At 36.8% G+C, this 23,428-nt stretch overlaps 2 protein-coding genes across 3 annotated transcripts in view; one reads left to right on the forward strand and one right to left on the reverse strand.

Annotated features, from left to right (window-relative positions):
* LOC149773806 (uncharacterized) overlaps positions 1–2,051 on the forward strand; it is a 2,484-nt gene extending 433 nt beyond the window's left edge. Inside the window, exons 2-3 of the mRNA XM_089945970.1 lie at positions 463–1,363; positions 1,808–2,051. Coding sequence (XP_089802096.1) covers positions 478–1,363; positions 1,808–1,824 — 903 coding nt within the window. The 5' untranslated portion in view covers positions 463–477 and the 3' untranslated portion in view covers positions 1,825–2,051. The remainder of the gene's footprint in view (positions 1–462; positions 1,364–1,807) is intronic.
* LOC149773802 (arsenite methyltransferase-like) overlaps positions 1–23,428 on the reverse strand; it is a 248,677-nt gene that overhangs the window by 101,569 nt on the left and 123,680 nt on the right. The gene's annotated exons all lie outside the window — the stretch shown is intronic.

The following is a 23,428-nucleotide window of genomic DNA, read 5'->3' on the forward strand; positions in this document are numbered from 1 at the left end:
GTGTTAAACGTTATGTAAGGAGAACATTTCCATGAAATACGAATTTAATCTAGAGATAATAATTACTTTCAGCCCTACTGTTCTTTTGGACTCCAAAAGTATACACAACATTTGAAGACACGCTTACAGTTTCTCTCACCTAACCTAGACCAGTTGAAATGTTTATATAGAGTTGGTAGTAGAGTAGCCAGCCCAAATAAATCGTCTGTTAAAAATGGCAGCATTGTCTATAACTTTGTATATCTGCATACATTTTATTAATATAAAGGTTTGTTCTTTCAGTAGTGTGCATGTTTGTGAAATAATCTGGCTTCTTTTGATACCTGTTGTTATTTTCTCAGTTAACAAAATACTACGAATTTTACATACATTTGATCGGGAACATAAATATGCATCAATAGTGAAAGTCAAAGGAACTTAATAGACTCTGAATTTCGTAATATGCTATTCCTTTCAATCTAGATCAAAGCAACCAATATGAATGTCACTGGTTTCATTCTCGCTACCTGTGTAGCCCTAGCTTCAGCCATAATAAAAAAGCAACCTGGCTATTCTCATGGACACCACCGTGGTGGTGGTGGTGGCGGCGGTTATCTTTTCAGCGGATCGGGATTAGGGGGTATAGGTGGCGGTGGATATAGCGATGGATATTCCAAAGGCCATTATGGAGGCGGCGGCGGCGGTGGTGGTTATTATGTAGGCGGCGGATTGGGTGTAGGGTTAGGCGGTTTAGGTGGCGGTGGATATGGTGGATATTCAAGCAGCCAGTATGGAGGCGGCGGAGGCGGTAGTGCTTATTATGGCGGTTACGGATTGGGAGGTGGATTTGGAGGTGGACTAGGATCAGACGGCGGATTAGGCGGAGGCGGCTATTCTGGCAGTAGCGGTAAATATTATGGAGGTGGTGGCATTAGTAGTTATTATGGAGGCGGATTAGGATCAGGCGGCGGATTAGGATTAGGTAGCGGATTAGGTGGAGGGGGCTATTCTGGTAAACACGGTAAACATTATGGAGGCGGCGGCAGTATTAATTATTATGGCGGCGGAATAGGACAAGGCGGCGGATTAGGATTAGGAGTTGGATTAGGCGGCGGTGGATATTCTGGCGGCGGAATAGGACTAGGCGATGGATTTGGCTTCGGAATAGGCGGCGGATCGGGATTAGGTGGTGGATATTCTAGCGGCAGTGGATATTCTGGCGGCAGCGGTAAATATTATGGACGTGGCGCTGGCGGCTCGATTACAGGAGGTTTAGGTGGAATTGGAGGAGGATACCATTCATATTCTGGAGGAATTGGTGGAGGAGGAGTAGGAGGATTAGTTGGCAAAGGAATCGGCGGAGGTTCATCGGGGATATACTACCGTACGTAATATAGTATTTTATTTGGATAAATATTTATATGCTGATCAGCTACAAAACACTATGAATGAACTTCGGATTGCGAATCGTATCACTAATACTTAATGATACGGCTGACACGCGGTCAAATTAGTTTCTAAATGTTATTTTGGTTTATGATTTACATTTAAAAACGCGTGTTTAAGTTTACTATTCCGTCTTGCATCTTCATAAAATACTCTTGTATTAAACGTCTCCAATGTGAAACTCTTCCTGTGTCTGATATTTTGTCTCTGAAATGAATCTCTAATCTTGTGAGAAAGTATAAACGTTTGGTATCAAGTACATCGTCTGCTTATCGTATCTATGCATACCAAGGTACAACTATTGCAAGATTAGATGTATGTGGATCATTTGATAAAAATATACATTTAGCTTCTAATATATGCATTTGTTTTCTCTTTTTAGGTCCCAAAAAATATTAAATCTGGATATTGGATTGACGGATTCTCGACTTGTATTCTTCTGAGACAACATGCATATTTGTGAAATAAACGAACTATGTTTATTCCATTCAAATGGCACAGTATCCATCTTATTATCCGTGCCAAATGTTAGTTCACAACTTGCTTATTACGAGTGAAACGTTAATTGTTGTAAAGTTATATGTTTTAAAGTATGGATTTCCTACAATAAAATAGTGGTATATGTACTCATAATTTATGTATTTATTTCACAACCTCCAGTCTGACATATCTGGCAATAAAATTCAATCATTGCCTTACTATTTGTACATGTCTTTAGCTTCAAGGCAGGCCTAGAATCAAATTCTGAAAACTTTACAAAAGAGCGAAATAGATGTACATACAATAGCTCTACAATTTGTCGTTTTTAAAGGTGATAAAGGAAGATACTTATATTACACAAAATACAATTTAAATAACAGTGTGAATTAAATCTGTACATTTTTGTAAACGGTCGAACTAATAAATGTGACAGCTATTTAGGTGTTGTGATACTTAAAAAGTAAACTAGTAAAACATAAACTATAAAGGAGAAGAAACATTCTCATCCATTTTTGGGAATTCGTTCTTTATGATCGTAATCACTGTAATTTATCCTTAAACATAAAGATACAATTTGATCAATTGATAAATAAACCAGTAGGTACAGAGACAAACAATTAAAGATAGATAGGTATATAGATATATACGGATCGAGATATATATTTGAAGAGGAAGAAATAACTTTTGAGGGTGGGTGGGTTAACAAGTATGCGAGGGTCGATGGGAGGGAACGCTATATGGACGGTCATGGCGCAGAGCCCGCTGAAGCGGCTGAATTTGAAACATTTCCAGGACATAATTGTAACCATGTACCTGTAACAAAGGCTTGCGCAAGGAAACCTTTCGGTTATTTCGCACTCATTTCCTTTCCGGTGGTGGTGGTGGGTCGCTCCCTGCCTGGATCCACCCTTGTTTGACACAGAGATTTTAAAAGTCTTGCTAATATCAAGTACAAAGGTTGCTTGAAACAAATACATGAACATATTGAATGACAAAAATGTAATGGTCCTATATATGATGCAACATAATTATGTTTGGTATGTTCTTTAAGAATCCCCATATTTATTGGGATATATGTTTGCACGCTGTTTAACTAATCTCTTATTTAATTGTAGATATGTTGGCATATTCTTAAATTATCCACTAATATAATTTAATGGTAAATGCAAATATATGCTCTTGAACGTTCTACTGATTTAATGGCAAATACGTTGTTATGCTCTTTAACTCTCCATTAATTTATGCAGAAGAGCTCACTAGCTATCTGATTATAGCAGCTATGTTGGAATGCTCGTCAACTTTCCATTTGTTTAGTTTCGAAATTGAACTTAACTACTGATTTTTATAATGTACAAAAGACAATTAATATGACCTGTAGCCTATAGTGAGGCATATCAAAATAATGTTATGCTTTCCATATTATAACTTTAGCACCATCCGAAACATCTTTAAATAGAATGATACTTAATATAAAATGGCACTAAATTATCATAATGTTAGCAAATAACCTAGTAAGCAAACAAATGCTTAATATTGGTAATATAAGGATAAGAATCCAATAATGTGACCTTCGATTAGAAATAATTGTTCTACTTAATATATGGAAGTGTATTATTATCTGTAGCAAACGTAAAGTCAGTCATAATGACTGTCTTATACGAATAACCTAGCACATACCATTTATTACATAATATAATAATTTTGTATTAGAAAATATTATTTCTGAAGGCATATATTTCGTAAAGAAAAATATGTTTGACTGAGTACCCCCAAAACAGGGTATTTGAGCAACGCTGGAAAACAAATGTCTTTTTACTTTGTTATTGATTTGTTCCCAACGAAAGTCTTTTTCATCTATCCATTAATTAGTGAATGAATTAATAACGGACTAAATGACTGAATGAATGAAATTCACCATTTCATCCAATTACTTATTAATTGAATCGAACCATCTAATCCCACAGTCCCACATAATCTTTCAGTTCCACCGAATCCCATAGTCCCTCCAATTATAATACACCAGATGCTTCTCCGCAGAAGCGAAAAGAAATATAACGAGTCAAAGGTACAAGTGGCTTGCTATAAGCGCTAAACACTTCAGCATATTTTCTTTATTTCCAGAAGATTTTATAATTAATTCTGATAGCATTTTACTTAAATAATCATCTGTGGATAACAGTTAATAAATTGCAGTTGCTGGATCAGTTTGCAATTTTAAATCCCATTAATTACGCGAACGTTAAAAGTGAAATTACAAATTACTACACCGAACATATTTTTATCACAAATAAAAGTCACGAATGAAAAGATTATTACTACAATTTACTAAGATTAATTTGAAATATGTGCACGTCATAAATAATGGTTCGTAATCGAAATAGTAAACCTGCAGACCACTGATGCTCGTATATACTGAATGTGATGTCACACGTCCACTGTCACCAAGATTACGAACACAGCCATATATGGAAAAAATAATCTATATGGAGAGGCAAGGTTCCAAAGCTATGGACCCAATGAAAAGGTGTGGCATGTGGTAACTTTGTTTAAAAACTGCAACAACCCTTTTCAGAATCATCCAAGCCTCTAGAAAAGAAAGATATCAATCTTAACTGTCAAAGTCAAATTTGTGTTTGTTGTTGAGGAGCTAAAACTGAAATTTGCCTTTCACTCTTTCGCTTTTGATAGTGTGTGTTTATATGTTAGGGTATAATTAAGAGTTTAACGTTGTTTTGTCTGAGTTTATCGAGGTATAAACTGTCAGTTGCCGACTCACACAACAAATGACGCCCGAAGGGCGTTATGTAAGCTGTGTGAGTCGGCAACGGACAGTTTATACCACGATAAACTCAGAAAAAAACAACGTTAAACTCATATCATTGAAATTTCAATTATTTATTATGTTATTTTGTTTGCATCATTAAAAAACAGAAATCTTAATTGAGTGTAGTAATACATGTTTGGGGTTTTATGTTACGTAGCTATTTATTGTATTTGTGATTGTCCTGCTTGATCGTAATAAGGTCATCATAATACCAGTCCTTCAACCAATGGAAGCCAAATGTATTCAATTATGTTTGGGGTTTTTAAATTGTTAGAATGTTCTTTTCCTTTAATTCTTACTTCGTGTCTGCCTTCACTGACAGTGTTTATCTTATGTCGTACACGTGACTCTATTTATATAAGTGCGTATTCTTAGAAAAGTAGTTCTCCTTAGAGTTCATACAGAAATAAACGCAGTTCATTTTGATCACGTGGTAACATTCTGACCAATGGAAATGTTACTTTTCTTTACCAGCTACTGGCATTTCATATAAACACTTCATATCCTTCCGTGCGTTTGACAGCATGTTTGTATGTTTTTGTGTGCAAGAGTATTATCAATTCTACCTAGCATTTTCTTTTGCATGGTGCTGGGTTGTTTGGACAGTAATCAAACAATTCTTGCTGAACTGCTTATGTGAAGTAACTGGACAGTACTAAACATGGGTGCAGGATTGCATATGGGACGTGTTTTGATAGGAATAACAATTGGTAATGGATTTTTAATGTTGGATTTAATATTTTATTTCAAAATCTTGAGGTATACTATATTGTTTACAAATTTGGATCGGATAAAATTCTGGTAGTCCACTTAAGATATTTAAAGGTGAAGCTCTGGTGTATAGTACCTTTCACTGGAGGTTCCCCGAGTGGCCGAGTGGTCTAAAGCGTTCACCGTTCCGGATCACTGCCATCTCACCTCTGTCTGCGTGGGTTCGAGTCTCAGGCTCGGCTAACGTGGGTATGTGAGAAAGCCTGCCAGTAGCTTCTCGTGGGTCGGTGGTTCTTCCCGGAGATTTCCTGGGTTCTTCCTCCACCAGTTATACTGGCCGCCATGTATATCCTATCTTGTGTTGAAAAATGGCGTTAAACCCAACAACAACAACAACAATCTTTCACTGGACAGCTACCACCCGCCTCAAACTGGGCAGCCACCAGCCAATAAGGTGCCGTCTCGCCACAGTTCCCCTGCCTTGCTGAGTGCGTAAGGCTTAAGGTACGTGAGTACCTGACAAGCAGACTGCAACTACTGCACCAAGAAATAACAAAACAAAACCAACAAGGAAACCTCCAATCCTCAAGCTATATACCTGGAATGTCCGGACCATGCTGACTGGGCTTTCAGATGATCTCCAGACATTCAGAACCCCCCGCATTTTAAGGGGTTTTGGGTCATAATGTTAACCATCTAATTGTCTAAGGAAAAGTTTCGGTTCTATAGCGTTCATTTTACACGGCATGGAAGGCACTCAGTCTCTGTCCCCCACACATGGTTCTTGTTACATGTTCTGCATTATTTTTTATAAGATGTAGTTTAGGCTTTGTAGATACGTCAGGGTCCTGCTCGTATCTATGAAGCTTACTTTGTAATGCAAAGTAAGACGAGGAAGATATAATTCTATTAAACTGTTTATTGTATACATACGCAGGTTGTCGAGTGAATCTCTGTTCTTTATTTTTATTGATTGGTTAGTGTAGTAGCACTTTTTTCACATTGTGTTAGCCAAGTGTCCATGCCAAGGATATATCGTAAGCAGCCGACTTTTGATATCGGAAACAGCCGGTCTTTGGATTACGAGTATGACGTTCTACTAGCTGATAAATTTGTTTGTATTATGTGCGTTTGAGCATGGGCATCTTAGGGGTTTTACGGTAATGTGCGTAATTATGATAGACACGAAAACTTCTTACTGTGGCACTTAATCTTCATTTGTGTCTGTGACTATTAATCTAGAAGAATGCGTTTGGTATGTGACATGTTGCCTGGAGGTAATACATTTCTGGGTAAACATTCAAATAATATCTTTATAATTTCAAAACTTGGACACAAAATATGAAACCGCAAGTTGGGGAAAAATTGGCTTAGAAAAGGGATTGTGACTGTAGCTGTGATTGTGGCATGGATAAGGGACTGTGACTGTAGCTGTGACTGTGTGACTGTAGCTGTGACTGTGGCATGGATAAGGAATTGTGAATGTAGCTGTGATAGTGGTATGGATAAGGGATTGTGACTGTAGCTGTGACTGTGTGACTGTAGCTGTGACTGTGGCATGGATAAGGGATTATGACTGTAGCTGTGTGCCAAACAATCCTATTAGGTGATAAGAATTAAACGCGAGATTTTATATGATTAGATGTATGTCAACGTTTTCGGCTTTAATATGGAGACAAAATTTCCACCTGTTAATAATTTCACGAATTGTCACAAATATTACCACGTTAGAACAATTGCATTTTGTACGATAAGTATGTAGCCAAAAAAATAGAACTCTTCATTGAACAGATTCATTACGCTGCTGATACTAAGATAAATGAAATTAGAGTACACGCACACACACACAAAACACTCCCCCATATATATATATATATATATATATATATATATATATATATATATATATATATATATATATATATATATATATATATATATATTCTGTTCACTCTGTTATATGCATAAGCTCATTTTCGAAATGAATGTATGCATATCAATCATATTCAATTCTGCAATTAAAACAAATGCTGTCAAAGTGATTTTATGCTGGAGAAGATTACATTTTCTCGGCTGTTTCGACAATTTTGTTAACGTTTTGGGGGTTTTATTCTTTGTTAAACCATATCACTGTTTAACATCTAGTCCCAGCCTAATCTAGGATTTGAACAGTCTGCTAATGTCAGCGTTTCGCTGACCAATTAAACAAGCTGAGCAAGTCCAAAAGTGCTGAACGTTGTCAATACCCCTTACTTTTTATTCATTTGCAGAATCGATAAAACATGACGGTTTGGACTATTTCTCGTCATCTGTCAAGATGGTTAATAACATTTACACAATAATCGAATTCAGGGACAGTTGTGGAACATAAGGACCGATCCACCCCATAATTTGAGTGAATATTGTTATGTATATTTGATTTAATTATATCTGATTTAATATATAATTATTTCACCTTAATTGTTTATTTGTCTGTTTTATTGTTTTATTTTGCATTACATGCTATTGTAATGTAAATTTATTCACTAGAGATGATACTTTTTCCGGAAAATAGTTTGACCTTCACTGTTCGTTTTAGTAAACACAACGTGTTGATCTAGATCCTAACCTTGATTCAAAACTAGTAGCAACCACGTAAATAAGTTCTTTTCTGTTTTAAAATGATTGGTTGTTGTCGAGGTCATGGTGTGACTACTCATTTAAGATGTAAACATTTTTTTATATTTTATTTCTTATATTAAAATGATTGGTTTTAGGAGGAGTGTGACCATGTTGGGAATCTTGGCACGTTCAAGCATCTCGTTATTTGTTACTCTATCTCTCCAGGTGATCCGAGTATGCATCGGAGGCATCGCATGTGAAAGGCGCTCAGTATTTTCTCTTGTGAGGCATACAAGAGTCCAGGTTTCACTGGCGTACAGGAGAGTGCTTATCACACAGGCACGGTACACGGAGATCTTAGTTTTCAGGGTCAGAATGCTGTTGTCCCACACTCTCTGCGACAACCTGGAGAGAGTTGTTGATGTCTTTCCGATCCGCTTGTTGGGCTCAGCATCAAGCGAGAGGTTGTTGGTGATGGTAGAGCCGAGGTACGTAAACTGACTGACCACCACAAGTTCGTAGTTGTTGATGACGATGCTTGGGGTGTCCGGGTCCTGAATCATCACGTTTGTTTTCTTTAGACTGATGGTCAACCCAAATTCATCGCCTGCTTTAGCAAAGCGGTCCATCAGGCGCTTTAGCTCAGCTTCTGTATGAGTGGCTAGAGCAGCATCGTCTGCGAAGAGCATGTCCCTGATGGTTGCTTCACGCACTTTGCTCTTTGCCTTCAGTCGTGTCAGGTTGAACAGTCTCCCCTCTGCGCAGGTAGATCCGTTCTGTGGACGTCCCAAAGACGTGCTTAAGCAGGACTTCGCCGATGATGCCGAAGAGTGTGGGAGAAAGGACGCAGCCCTGTTTCACTCCACTGCGGATGTCACAGGGGTCGAATGTTGAACCATCGTACTTCACTGTGCCATTCAAGCCATCGTGAAAGGACTGGATCATGCTTAGCAGCTTAGCAGCCTTGGAAGGCATCTAATTTTCACGATGATTGTGAAGAGTACGTCTCTGCTGACGAGATCGAACGCCTTGGTGAAATCTATAAAGGCCAGGAAGAGGGGTCTGTGTTGTTCTCTGCATTACTCATGCACAGTTGCCTGACGGAGATCATGTCGTTTTTCTCCTTCTCTGCGCGGAAACCTCACTGCGAATCTGGATACACTCTGTCAGCAAGCGTTTGCAGTCCGTTCATGATAAGGTATATGCCCCTGTAGTTGTTTCAGTAGCTTCTGTCGCCCTTGTTCTTCTACAGGGTTACGATGTTATATATATACATATACATATATATATATATATATATATATATATATATATATATATATATATATATATATATATATATATATCTATATATGTGTGTGTGTGTGTGTGTGTGTGTGTGTGTGTGTGGGAAACAAAGGCAAGTGACTCAAACAAGAATATCCATGAAGTAGTGCCTAAATCGAAATTCTTTATCTGATATAATTGTGAATGTTGTATTTTGTACTTTAAGTCAACAAATCTTGCATATAGTTTCTAGGGTAGTTTGACATTCCTCCAGGGATGTGAGGTGGACTGGATCTTTTAATAGCTGAATAATTGTATAATTGTCTCGATCGAATTTTGCATGACATTCTCTGTCAGTGTCCTATCCTCTGCAGCACCGCAAAAAGCTCATTAACATATTTAACCTCTATATGAAGGACACATATCTATATGGAGATGACCAGTATAATATAAACAAGACTATCACTAACAAAGTAGGCATATCAATATTATATAGAAGTAATTGGCTATGGGTTGACGGATGCATACAAAATAAATCCTTTAACTCCGGAGAGTACTTCGGAAATTTAATCAGTTGACTATTGAATTGTTACTAAATTGTTATTCGTTAAATTTAACATTTTTGTATATTGAATTATTTAACCGTCGGCATTGCTTACTGGGTGTTCGGAGCTTTACATCTATCCTTCACTAATTTACCTTCTAACCAAAAGCCTGGGTGGGACTTCTATAATAATTTAAATAAAATTTTGGAAGCACCCCACCCCACACCCACACCTACCACAGTGACGGCATAAAAAAACTCACGTCACGAACAGTATTACACAAATTCGATGCCTGTTTGTTTAGTACACTAGTCTTTTTAACAAAATCTTTAAGACATACTAACCTCACCTGCCAGAAAAAGACCATGCATGGACATTTTTCGTGGATAATTTCGATGTATATAACGAAAATATGTACAGTTGCGCATCACGTTCATAAGGGCATGGATATCGCTCATCTTTGGATCTGTATTTGAGGATCCCTGTCCCCGGGGCATAAACACCTTGGCACATTCCCACGGACAATGTGGCCAATTTGTGACATCGCAATTGTTCCAACAGATGTTTCCCGAAGTAGGATTACTGTGAAGGGAAAGCAACAGTTTCATCCATTCACTGCAAATTCCAGATGGACACGGTCTTCGATATTCCCACATTCCCTTCCTTTTATTCCACATGATGTTGTTGTAACTGCAGCTGTTACAGCGAGGCAGTGACCGTAGTTATTCTTTGTGGATATTCCCCACTAGGGCCTTGTGCATGGCATTAATTTCATTTTGAATAAAGTTTTGAAGGCCTTCTTTCATATAGTATAGGGCAAGAGCAACTTTTATCCAGTTCTTATAACGATCACCAACTATTTTTGGCCCCAATGACGCCATATTCATTCATTTGCCGGTCATGTGAAGAGTCCGCGGCTGTAACTTGCCTTATGCAAACTGAAAAAATATAAGTTTGGTAATCTACTTAGTAAATTTGGTTTCTGAATACCAACTGTTTTCCATCTCACCCCTTAAAATGTCAACATAGCGAGACATGATATCACTCATCGTTAAAGTGTTGTACTTTCCTTTAGCTCGGGGACAGAGGAATTTTTGTGACCTTACTTTCGTAATTAAGTCAAGAGAATTAGAAAATTGCTGATATATATGTGCAAATATCTTCTTTTAGTCACTAGAGGGCAAACCTTTAGTCACTAGACGGCATATGTATGTATATATATATTCCCTTAACATGGTATATCCTTCTCAAGATCACGTGCAGATGATGTTGTACATTTCTAATAATATATGTTATCTCGTCGTTCTGGGTTGCCATGTGTGATATCTAAATATACATTCCCCTGTTATCACCAAACGTTTTTCCTCATTTGGTTTATGGTGCTATATCTTAGCATTGACTGCTTGAACTTTGGGGGCTTTCTCTCTTATTTCTAATATCAATCTCCGAATCTCATTTCTTTGTGTGGCGATATCATTTTTGTCACTGTAATTATTCTTCCCTTCGGTGAAATGGTGTACGGTATGTATATCTTCTGATGCAAGGGCACTATGTGTTTGAGGCATGTGTTCTACTAATCGACCCTCGGGGCAACCATGTCTTATCTTTTCTCTTTGCCATATCAAACAGAGCTTGGCGAGTATCTTTTAGACCTTTCACACAAACATTCATTTCATTTTAGCTTTGAAAGCGATTTTATTGAGTGCTCCCGACTTGACTGTGATCTGCGTATAAATACTTAGATTTATTTTTTCCACATCAGAATGTTATTCTGCCTATGCGGTTTGCGGTACCAAGAGAACATCATTATGAACGACGATGACGACGACATAATCACTGGCAGTATCAGCTAGAGTTTCATTTTTCTTTTCACTTTCGCTTGTATTCTCCAGAAGGATTCACATTTTGTCAACTTAGATCGGGCTTTGTATTTATGAAATTGATTAAGTCACAGTTTATTCCTACTAATAACAATGAGCCTAACTTTCTTTGATGAACTTAAATAATCGAATAAACAAACGTGCCTGATCAAACTGACTTGCTGTGTTTACTCGTTGACATGAAGGCAAATGGTTTTCTTACACGACGAAGAATCCATCGAAGATAAAGTTGAAACTGTAAATGTTCTTAAATCCGTTTTGCCCAATAGTGTATTAGGAACTAATTTGTAAACAAATCATGTAGATTCGTATAGTAGACGCAATACGTTTTGGTTCATTAATTTTGTTTCTGAATGAACTAAAGCAGATGTTTCGTGGACTGCAACATACCAACAGTTTTGCTACATTTCACGTTAACTTTTTGATACATTGTTTCAGATTTTGCGATAGACACCAGATTTCATAACATTGCTTGGTAACTACAAATAACATGCAAGCAATAAAGGCATAAACTGTCTCCTTTAGCTGGTAATACGAATTGCAAAAAATTATACTTACAGTTTTACATCCAGAATTTCCTCAAAATGTACTTTCTTAGTTCTGCAAATCCGAATTACATGAGCCATGTCATGAGTTCTCAAGCTTGATTACACATCTCGAAATTGTACTGTAATTTCGACTATATTCCAAGTGCAATTACATCTTCCTTACTGTACTCAAAAATAAAATAAACATTAAATTCAATAGCGTCTTTTTGATAATTGCAATTGAAATACTTCATATATTTCCCACATAACAATTTCAAATAGTCAATGACAGAACAAACACACTTGCAGATGTAAACACGCTACTCCCGCGCCGCTTCAATCCGATGTATTTCATGTACATTTTTCACAAATGAATCCAGTCCAAATCATAAACTTTCGTCGAATCGAAACAAAATACCAAAATCTATTCATTCCAGATCAAATGGTAAAATTGTTGCAATGCGCATTCATTCACAATATGGCTGTAAATTTCAATTTTAACTAGACACGCCATTTTCTTTCGAAAGTTATGTCGAGCGCGCGTCTAAGTTCAAATTTATCTGGGCGGAATTATGTGCGCATTAATAATGATGTTGTTGTGTAATGATAAATCTGCGCTTGTGTATTTAGTTTGGAATACGGCATACATTCATTTACGTTCTTTCTTGTAGTGTATTTTGTTTATATAATTAAGCCTTAGGTAGAAGAAGAAAATGAGCATATAATAAAAAGATTACTGCATTTGTATGGGAAAATATGAACTCGTTTTGTCGGATGGATATACTGCACTACCGAGGTCGTGCAGAATTCCATCCAAAAAACTCGTTCATATTTTCCCATACAAATGCAGTAACCTATAAATATTCATATGTCATCGTTTGTTTTCGATTTGGCAATAATATGTACTCATACATTAAATCATGTACGTTAAATAACCTCAATATAATAATACAATTAGGGTGGTAGTGCCAAGGGGTGATACACGGCGACGTTAGGAGTACGCGGGGCCTAGGGCCGACCATGACCGCGCGGGGCCAGAGCATCGGTATCTCGATTGGCTACGAAACTGACTAAGTTGACTTCGCAACTTTGCGTGCATTACGTGCGGTCTCTATCAGCGTTTCCAATTTACCGGAGAATAGAACTTGACAAACTCATAAGGACGACCTTAGGCCTGAAGCGCGGGGACCCCTCAAGAGCGTGGGCTGTGGCGGTCGCCCCACTTGCCACCCCAAAACGCCGTTCATGACTGGCGCCCACACAAATTCTTCCGGGAGTAGGGTGGCAAAGATGTAATGGTCAGCAATTAAGTTTTACGGATCTAGTCCGAAACATGTTTAGAGGTAAAATCCGGGAGAAGGTGGAGGCAAACGCAACAATTCAACAATTCACACTGCAGAAACCACATAGTTAAAAGGCGGGCAGCCGAATGGACGGACAAACTGATTGCTATACTGCTCCGCCGACTTTATCGAGCAGGGCGTCTTAAAATGGACGTTGATAAAGATTTCGGTGGGTATATTGGTATATAGAATGACTTTCAAAATTAGAACAACATCGTCCAAGGAATCTTTTTCTATCTTCTTTCTTAAAAATGTTGAGAACTTATAGTCACGTCGTTTACCCCTTAACAATAGCTCACAAAGTGCTATTTTAATATAATGATGAATACCATAAATGACAGCATGGGAAGTTGTTATACGGTACTCAATCAGAACACAAGCGCACTCTGCATGCCTCTACCGGCCCCACTATTTCTCTAACAACGCTTAGTGTTTCTCTTAACCGCGTCATATATTTTATACAAAATGAAATGTTACGTTTTTTTAAGGCTGATGCTTCAGCATGAAATTTTGAAGTTCCAGTTTGAATCCACGACTCGATTCTGATGTGTATGATTAGAAACAAAGGAACAACATTGCATCTACTTGTCTTGCAACTGTTTCCGTTTGTATGTTGCAATTGTTTAGCACGCACAGAGAGAGAGAGAGAGAGAGAGAGAGAGAGACTAATATGGTGTGCGTGTAGTACTGGGGTGAGAAACTCGGTATGATATGGCCAACAAAAGGCAGAATGTAAGGCTTCTCCTGACCATGAGTAAAGAAGTCATATGAATGATCAAGTTTCAAAGAAATAACGAAAAACAAAATGAATCATGCGCGTCATATAAAGATAAAAATTATTGTATTAACGAAAACATTTCTAGTAATAACTAGAATGTTGCTCTAAATTGCAATATATTTCTTACGCGTGCACAGGAGGTCCCAATTAGTCTCTCTTGTCCCTAACACAGGCTTGTTCACCTGTCTGGATAAGTCAGGAGCGATTTCGCTAAGTATTTTCCAAAAATGGTTGTTGGGGACAATTTTCCATAACGTTTTGAACTAAATTCTGTTAAATCAACAAAATACTACATTATATATAATTTGTGTTGCTTCATGCTGTAGAGAAATGACTATAATTAGAAATGGCTTTATGGAATATTTACTGTTCCAACACTACGCCTGTAAACAGATCTAAATGATAAACTTAACCATATGGACGGATGAAGAAGTAATACTATATTCCTTATTACATTCTGTGTTGTGTATAAAAGGCTATATTTACCTTGATGGAATTACATTTGTGCATAGCTGCGAACACAAGTCGTCAATCTGAAGTTTTCCGGTTGATTATAACTTCCTTGTCATATTAATGTCGGGTAAGTCCCCAGAGAGCATGTATAAACTGGCCCAATTTTATGCGCCAAACTGCTAACATTTGCCCAACTGCGATCCATTGTTCTAACGCAAGCATCATCTTTTTGCAACAATGGTCCAGAGTTGACGGTATTTATTGGGCCAAGATTATTCTATATAACAATCGCCCAACGTATATCATTATTGTATTGCCCACAGTTTGTGTGTGTGTGTGTGTGCGTGTGCGTGTGTGTGTAAGAGTGATTATGATTTTTAACGTATCTTTAACAATTTTTCAGTCATGTCGCTACGACATCTGCAGTGTGGCAGTTTATAGTGATGTCTAACACTGGGGCATCATTCCGCAGACATGTAGCATGATGTCCCACCCAGTCACATTATCATGACACCAGGCCGACCATTACTAACCCTAACCTCTTAATGCTGAACGCCAAGCGAGGGCAGCTGTTCGTACCATTTTTATAAGTATTTGGTATGACTCGGCCGGGGAGCGGTCACCCACAGTTTTTGTGGATTGTTGTAACGCCAACAGTATGTTGTACAACAAAAGGCTGATTAATGCCTCGCCAACAGTACTTTTGTAACAGTTAGTCAAAATTGATGCGTTGTTCTATGGCGGACAGTATTGTCCAACATTGGTAATTATTGTCACACGAAAAGTATTATTTACAACAATGATCTAACGTTGGCGGTTTGTTGTAAAATGTAACAGTTGACAGCCTACATTAAAGTTTTAACATAGTTAGTGAATGGTTGTCCCAAACATAGCCTTTTCACGAAAGGTTTTCATGATGAATTGATCGTCTATAGTTGTTACAATAGTAAAGGTTCGTCTAACAATTCAAAGTTTCATCCAGTGGTCGGATATAGGGACCAGCAATTACTTGCAGCTCAGTTTTATAAATGACCATGCCAGTTTCACATATTCAACATCTAAATATCTTCAAAAACGAAGCAAAAATTCATTATTTGTATTGAAAAATAAATATCCAAATTTGATTAAAACCCAATACATGTATTTTCAATGTGTTTTCCTGATTAAATGGCTTTTGAAATGGTCATATACAAATTGTCGGTGCTTTTTTTGACTCGACATTCTATACGGCCAGTACTTGCTGCATGGCGCCCATCATGTCACTTGATCGTGTTAGCCCTTTAAAAGTTACACCTGCTGCAAGGAAAACAAGTACTTTCTGAGCCATAAACTGACAAGGAAACTGCATAGAAATTATAGTTGGCATATGGAATTTGACTCGAAGTAGTTGAAGTCTTTATGAAGTTATTTGCCCTGAAATGCCTTAATAACGGTGTTAAAAACAACCGGCGTGTCGAATTTGCCGAATCGTGTTTAGTCTGATAGGGTAAAATAATATCTAAAATGGTTTAATTTAGTTTCTGACATATGTTTTGTGTTCACGTCTGGGTTGCCATGGAAACCGTGTGTTAAACATTATCAAAGAGATATGCAAATATTACATCACGGGTCGGCAACTTACGGCACGCATTCCACAAAGTGGCACGTCATGGAATTTTTTCATCATACGCGAAGGGCAGCCAAAAATCTAATTTTAATAGTGTTTCTCTCATACTGGTGGTACGCGCTCGTTCATTATGTAAGTAATCCGGAAAAAGTGGCACGCTGTATAAAATAGGTTGCCGACCAATGTATTACATCTTTCCCGTATACTATCTATCGATAAACTGTTCACTAAATTTAAGAGGACATTGTGTATTTTTATTACTTTTTGCTGGCATAATCTTACAAAAAATAATGTTTTAATGTGTTTAAAAACTGACCTTAATTAAACTCTAGTCATCCATCATCAATAAATGTACCGTAAAAGTCAACCAAAAACTGTTTTAAGTTCTGTTGCGTTCATTACAAACTGTGTGCTTGAAAAAATAATTAATATTGTCGACTGATATGCTTGATTATGAAGTCTTTCTAGAGGCTTCTGAGTTCTCTCATTCACCGAAAATATTGGTGTTTGTTTCTTTGTTCCTGGAATTGAAAGTTCTTTTTACAATAGTTTTCTTTAATTTCGTGAGAGCACTCACACACACACATATACATACACATACACACACATACACACATATACACACACATACACACACATAAACATTTGGCGTAATAAGAGTAAATGGCGCAGAAGGACCAGTGGCGTAAATGGTGCCCAGGGTGATGACAATGGCCCAGTAGACCAGAACACGACGCCCATAAGACCGGATCCGCTGGGAAGGTTCTTGAGTCCACCAGCTAGGGGCTTTGGGGGAGCGCTGTGAGCAACCCCAGCTGGATTCAGGGCGGAGCCCTAGACGCCAAGAACGTTCCTGCAATTTAATATTAATCTAAATTCTATCATTCACACAAGACAACCAAGCACAATTGCATGTCTGTCACTTCCACATTAGGCCCATTAATTTCACCTCAAACGTATTACTGTTAAACATGCACAGAAAGCATACATTTTAACAAAATCAATTTATTTATGGACTGTTTGTTTACAAAAATATAGACAGGTCTACAAGCAACATAAGGTCCATAAGTTTTCCGAGCGAACTGCGCAATGACTAGATGTCGTCTGGCGGATTTGAAGATTTACGTCTATTTTAAGGCGATAGTATTGATCGATGTCTGGATATCTCTCATTCGGTGTGACGCGAAAGAGGATCAGCGGGGTTAGAACATTAGTTTGTTCATGAAGCATACGCTGACAGCAGAATGAGTTTACGAATTCCTTTTATACAGGTGTGTTACGCAATTTTATGAAAGGTCAGGATTCAAGAGTAACAAATTTACAAACACAATTTTGGTCATTTTCGAAAACAAAAAAGAATTGTCAGCTCTTTAGGCGCCCCAAGACCTCTGGCGCACGGGGCAACTGCTGCGTTTGTCTCCCCGACCCCCGTTAGTATGCTACTGCACACACACACACACACACACACACACATGACCTAAGCCTTAGATCAATTTAAAACTGGGTTGAGTCCTTGGAATTTATTTCGTCTTCCTTGTTTCCAAACTTTCCTCTACCTGTCTAGTCTTCAAGCCTTTATTTCCTCGTTCATGAAAATATATAATCTCTTGCTGGAAGTATATGTGCACCGCAAATCATCTCTGCCCTTATAGAGGTGCTCTTAACAGATAATGAAGAAAGAAATACTATCTTTACCCTAAGTATCTTTTGTATATTTAATTTATAAAGCATAAGTTCAAGATAATTTATAATGTTTTATAAATTGTATCTCAAACACTTTATCTGTAGAACAATGGAAGACGTTTCACAAATTAATCGACAGAACTAGAAGGTTTTTGTTGTTGTTGTTGTTATAGGGTTTAACGCCATTTCCAACACAAGATTGGCTATACATCGCGGCCAGGGTAACTGGTGGAGGAAGAACCCTGGAAAACCCAGAGAAGAACCACCGACCCACGAGAAGCTACTGGCAGGCTTTCCCACGTACCCACGATAGCCGAGCCTTGGACTCGAACCCACGCAGACAGAGGTGAGATGGCAGTGATTGGAACGGTGAGCGCTTTAGACCACACGGCCACTCCGGACCCCGAACTAGAAGGAGAAATAGCTCCTGCAATTATGGCTCAACCGTGATCTATGTTAGTTTCAGATTCAACATTGAAATTAATTTTGTTACTTTATATTTTTACTAAAACTGAAAATTTTGTGGGATTAGATGAACGTATCAAACGTAATAAAATGATTTGTATCGGAATAATATGATGACACTCAACAACAAAATTAAATTGAATTTTGTAGTTCTTTGAGCTGGAAAGGGTTGAGATTGCTATTGAATACTACCTTCCTAAAAGATGATTGATTGCAAGTGTTGCATACCTAAAACCTGGCCCCGTATTCTTGAAATGTTTTATGCACAACTTAAGCTCAAGCTAAAAATCAGAAACTTGATGTATTATAGCTTTGATCAAAATTAATTTCGTCTAGTAGAACTTTCAGGATCTTCTCAAGTTCTGTTCCTCTATTAACCTGTTATATTTCGATTACGTTGGTTTAATCCACGTATAATATCTGAATTTGATGTTTTGAGTGTATTCTTGAGTGTCTTGCTTGACAAGATTCCAAAATACTGGGACTGGGTTTCTTAGTTGGCTTGTAGTCTACACCTTATCAGAGTAACAAGCCATTCTAAGTTTAGGCTTAATGTGAAGCATTACAAGTTAGATCAATAAAATCAAATAAAACAAGTACATGTGTCCAAATACATGTAGTGTTACAACTCCCAGGTATTTGCCATGAGACAAAGTAATGCGACGTTTAAAAGACCATAAATATATCGCTTGAGACATTAACACCGGTCTTCAAAGGATCAGCTTGTATTCTATTCGATGAAAGGAGTGTTGGTTTCCAGGAAGAAAGTCCATCTGAAGTCTAAGCATAGCAAAACAATTCTAAACCTCCATTCTAATGTGCAGAGTGCATAAACATTACCGACATCCAACGCCTCACTCAATTCTTAATTGTGTAAACGAAGCTTCAGAACTTGTCCAGTATACGACCTTATTCTTCATTTCGATAGCATGATTACGCATTTAATCTTAAAACCCTTACAAAATGAAGTGATAAATAACATAGCTTTGTGTTTTTATTCGATAGATCGATCGATTAAGATAGTAGTAGTAGACATCAACACTTGTGCTTCTCTGATAATAAGGACATTATGTTTGACTATAATTATGTACAGTAACAAATATGGTATTTTTTTTCAGCAAACGTGGAACCTCAATAATCGATATTGATTAAACGTTTGTATTTTATCCAATAGAAGTAGATTCATTATTTCATTATTTCATGAACTTTGCACGTAAATATTAAAGCAGATAATACGGGTCTACTCAGCGTTTGTCGACAATATGTAGCTCATATTAAACAAGGCAATGAATTAGCGTTTTAATACATATTATTATATGGAGTGGGGTAATTATATTATTTTGGAGAGGGATCTGGGTTTATTGGGGGGGGGGGTCTTTTGTTGCTTTTAAGGGCACTTTCAGCGCATTTTTGGATCATATCATGCAGAGGAGAATTCGAGCTAAATCCGTTTCCCAAGAACAAACCGAGACAGCCAGTGGAGGCAAAACCGGGCATGTATCGTGGATTTGGTATATCCAATAATGTGTTAAAAGTGTCGTTAAAAGACAAAAAAAAGTTAACAAATGAAAAATAAAAAAATAAAAAAAATTGTATCACTATTAGCGAGTATGTGTCCCATTCAAATGGTTAGTAAACGAAAAGTATCCTTCTGAAATTCGAACCTGGTTCTAATTAATGACTTTTGGACACTTGAAATTTTACGAAAGTTTAGATTCAACAGTTAAGTTGATGTACACTGTGATGCTTGAAGTTGACGTATACTTCTGCTCAGCAATCGGTTTTGTAACTGACCATTGTGATATTTTTACTTTCTTCTTTTTTTAATCTCTTTCATAGTTTTGGAAAAAACGAAGTACCGCATATACATTTCTTATACGGCCAACACGGTGTATACTTTATTGCACATTTGAATCCGAACCATTTCTTATGCACTCAACCGAGTATGGTACCGAACAGGCTCTTCTTGTTGTTAAAGAAAAGATTATAATGTTCAACCATTTTGAAATATCGACTGAATTAAATGTTTATAAAATGCATCTTGGCTTTGATATTATTTTAGGGATAATAGCCAGCATTATATTAGAATGAACATTTTAATGCTCCTAACATTATTTAAATAACCCTGCAAGTGTGTCGCAGGATCTTTCACACCTTTATACTTCAAGATATCAGAAACATAATATTAATTTATGTTTAAGCATATAAAACTCTTGCATGAAATAATCAAGACTGATGAATATTAAATAAAATAGCTAGACACATTAAAGTTATTTTCCTTGAATATTTGAAAACTTTCACGAGTCTCCAAACGTTCTTAACAGATCTTAAATTCAATTGTTATTGTTGTCTAGATGAAGAAGTCCTATTTTTTTAAAATATTTCATATCAGACATCAGTGTCACCCAAAACATATTTATCCTGGATCACCAAATCCGCTAAACCATAGCACTGTCAAAGCTAATTCAGGCACAAATATCATATGTAATGCATAAAATACGAAGATGATGTATTAATGTTCATTTATCATGTAAGGCAGTTTTAAATTGATAGATTAAAAAAAGTTATGTACTTCTTCCATTTTTTAAGCTCGGTATTAGTGGTGGAACGTAATGGATCAATTATCTTTATAAAGGTCTGCAACATTGGGATTGTTCAACAAAAACTATCTAAAGCCACTATAAAAAACATAAAAGTAGGTAAAACCCAACCAAATCAGAAATGGTGTTTGCCTCTGATAATTTTACAGTGGTCTGTAGTTTCACTTATACATGCTAGGAATATGTTAGCATATTTCAATTGATGGGAAAGTTTAAAGTGTCACATTATATGGGGACGATTCGGTTAATCTCAAGTGTATAAAATCATCCAGTATTTAACAAGAAAATAGTGCATATGCATGCAATAGAATGTATTAAGCATGAATATAGAGTTGTACTGGCCCTTGTTTCCACTTGAGAGGCATTCATTTTTACTGGTGCTTTTTTGATGCATTCTTGGTGCACATTTCTAAAATCAATATTCATGTACTCGACTGTGAAATAATTAATTAGAGATTTTTAGCCCACCATTGGAATATTTAAATGACGTTAACACCTGGGCGAACATGTTTGTCAATGGAAGAGAAAAATGAAAACCATCTGCGACAAACTTTAAGTTTATAGTGAATAAGGAAATTTAGATACAATTATGCCACCTGACATTGTATTAGTAGGAAATTGGGTAATTTACAATAATATTTGATGACATTGTTGCACCTAAACATTTGCATAACTGATGTTTGAAGTGCACAATTTGAAAGTATGTTGCATTAAAACTATTTCGTTCTTTTTTGTCCTTATAAATAATAAAATAAAGTTATTTTACTGACTATAAGAAAAACTATAACAATTTACTTCAACAGTCATACATAGTTATAATCATACATTTTATTAAAAAATTATAGTTATAAAATTATGCTGATATGCTAAAACTACACCCCACTACATTCCTAAAACTACACCCCACTAAACCCCTAAAACTACATCCCACTCCACCACTAAAACTACAGCCCTCTACACCCCTAAAACTCTACCCCAATTTTAATTTATTTGCTTATAATCAATGCATGAAAATACTCTCTTTTCAATTACATGCAATGTTAAAATACTCATGCATAAATGCTGGCCAATACAGACATAAGATAGTCGTCTTCTCCATTTCATAAGGAAAAGCATCTACTATCTGTTCTGACATTGTGTTATGTACACCACACTGCATGACAAAGGGTTGCTAATGGGTTATGGGTTGACTATAGTGAAATTAGGATGGCTTGGTGATTTTTTTTTCTGTTCTCTCATTCAGTACATGAATAAATTATGTGTTTTTGTCTTGGCTGGATTTCATCCCCTCAAAACCTATTGCATAGATTCTCATCTGTGTTTCTAATAATAACATACTTTCTACAGTTAGCTCTTCAGGCCTTTTGACCTTGAAAGGAAGGTCAAATATTAATGGGACCTCAGATTCTTACACTGAAATGAAATAACTTGTGACAGTGGTTATCTTCCTTGATTGACTTCTGTGTAACACTTAAAACAAGATGGAATAAATTAAACAGAAAATATGTATCAAAGGTAAATTATTAAATATTTTTTCAAATTCTTAATTATTCTTTATAATTAATTCTAATTAAAAGATAAAGTGGTGAAAGACAAACTTAATTATAACTGAGATTTCATGTATTTCAAGGAATACTGGTATTTGCTTTGGACCATATCATTTTGTAAGTAGTGGTAATATTATACACCTGTGCTGTGTATCGTTATGATTCACGTTACACAGTCCATGATATAATACATTATCGATATACATTTGTGGTCTTTTCATCTTTAGAAGGTCTGTCAGTGGTAGGTGGTGCCCCTGTATGTGTGTTGACATAATGGTTGTATTTCCAGTATCCAGATTACAGACAAACACAGACTTAGCATCTAATTATATGCAATTCTCATCCATGACAAGATAACAAAAAAATAAATACTTTCAAACAGACTACTCGTTACTTAACAGTGATTTTAATTCAACCTTTTAGGCCATTGCAGGCTGCCCTATTTGATCTGATGCATGACTCATCATGTCAATCCATCATATGCTTTGTTTTGTACTGCTTGAATGCTTTAAAACATCTTATTACCCTTTTCATGTCCTCACTTAAACTTCAGAGACATTACAGAGTTATCTTCAAAACTGAAGAAATAGCGCAATTTCATCATGCAAGGAAAATCTCATCTAGAACAAGTGTGGGCGTGGAGTAAAGAAGAATACCCCAAAAATCTAGCAAAGTGTACTTCCTACAGATGCAA

The sequence above is a fragment of the Sinohyriopsis cumingii genome, unplaced genomic scaffold, assembly GCF_028554795.1.
Source record: "Sinohyriopsis cumingii isolate HCF-2022 unplaced genomic scaffold, ASM2855479v2 utg000552l, whole genome shotgun sequence".
NCBI classification, from domain to species: Eukaryota; Metazoa; Mollusca; class Bivalvia; order Unionida; family Unionidae; genus Sinohyriopsis; species Sinohyriopsis cumingii.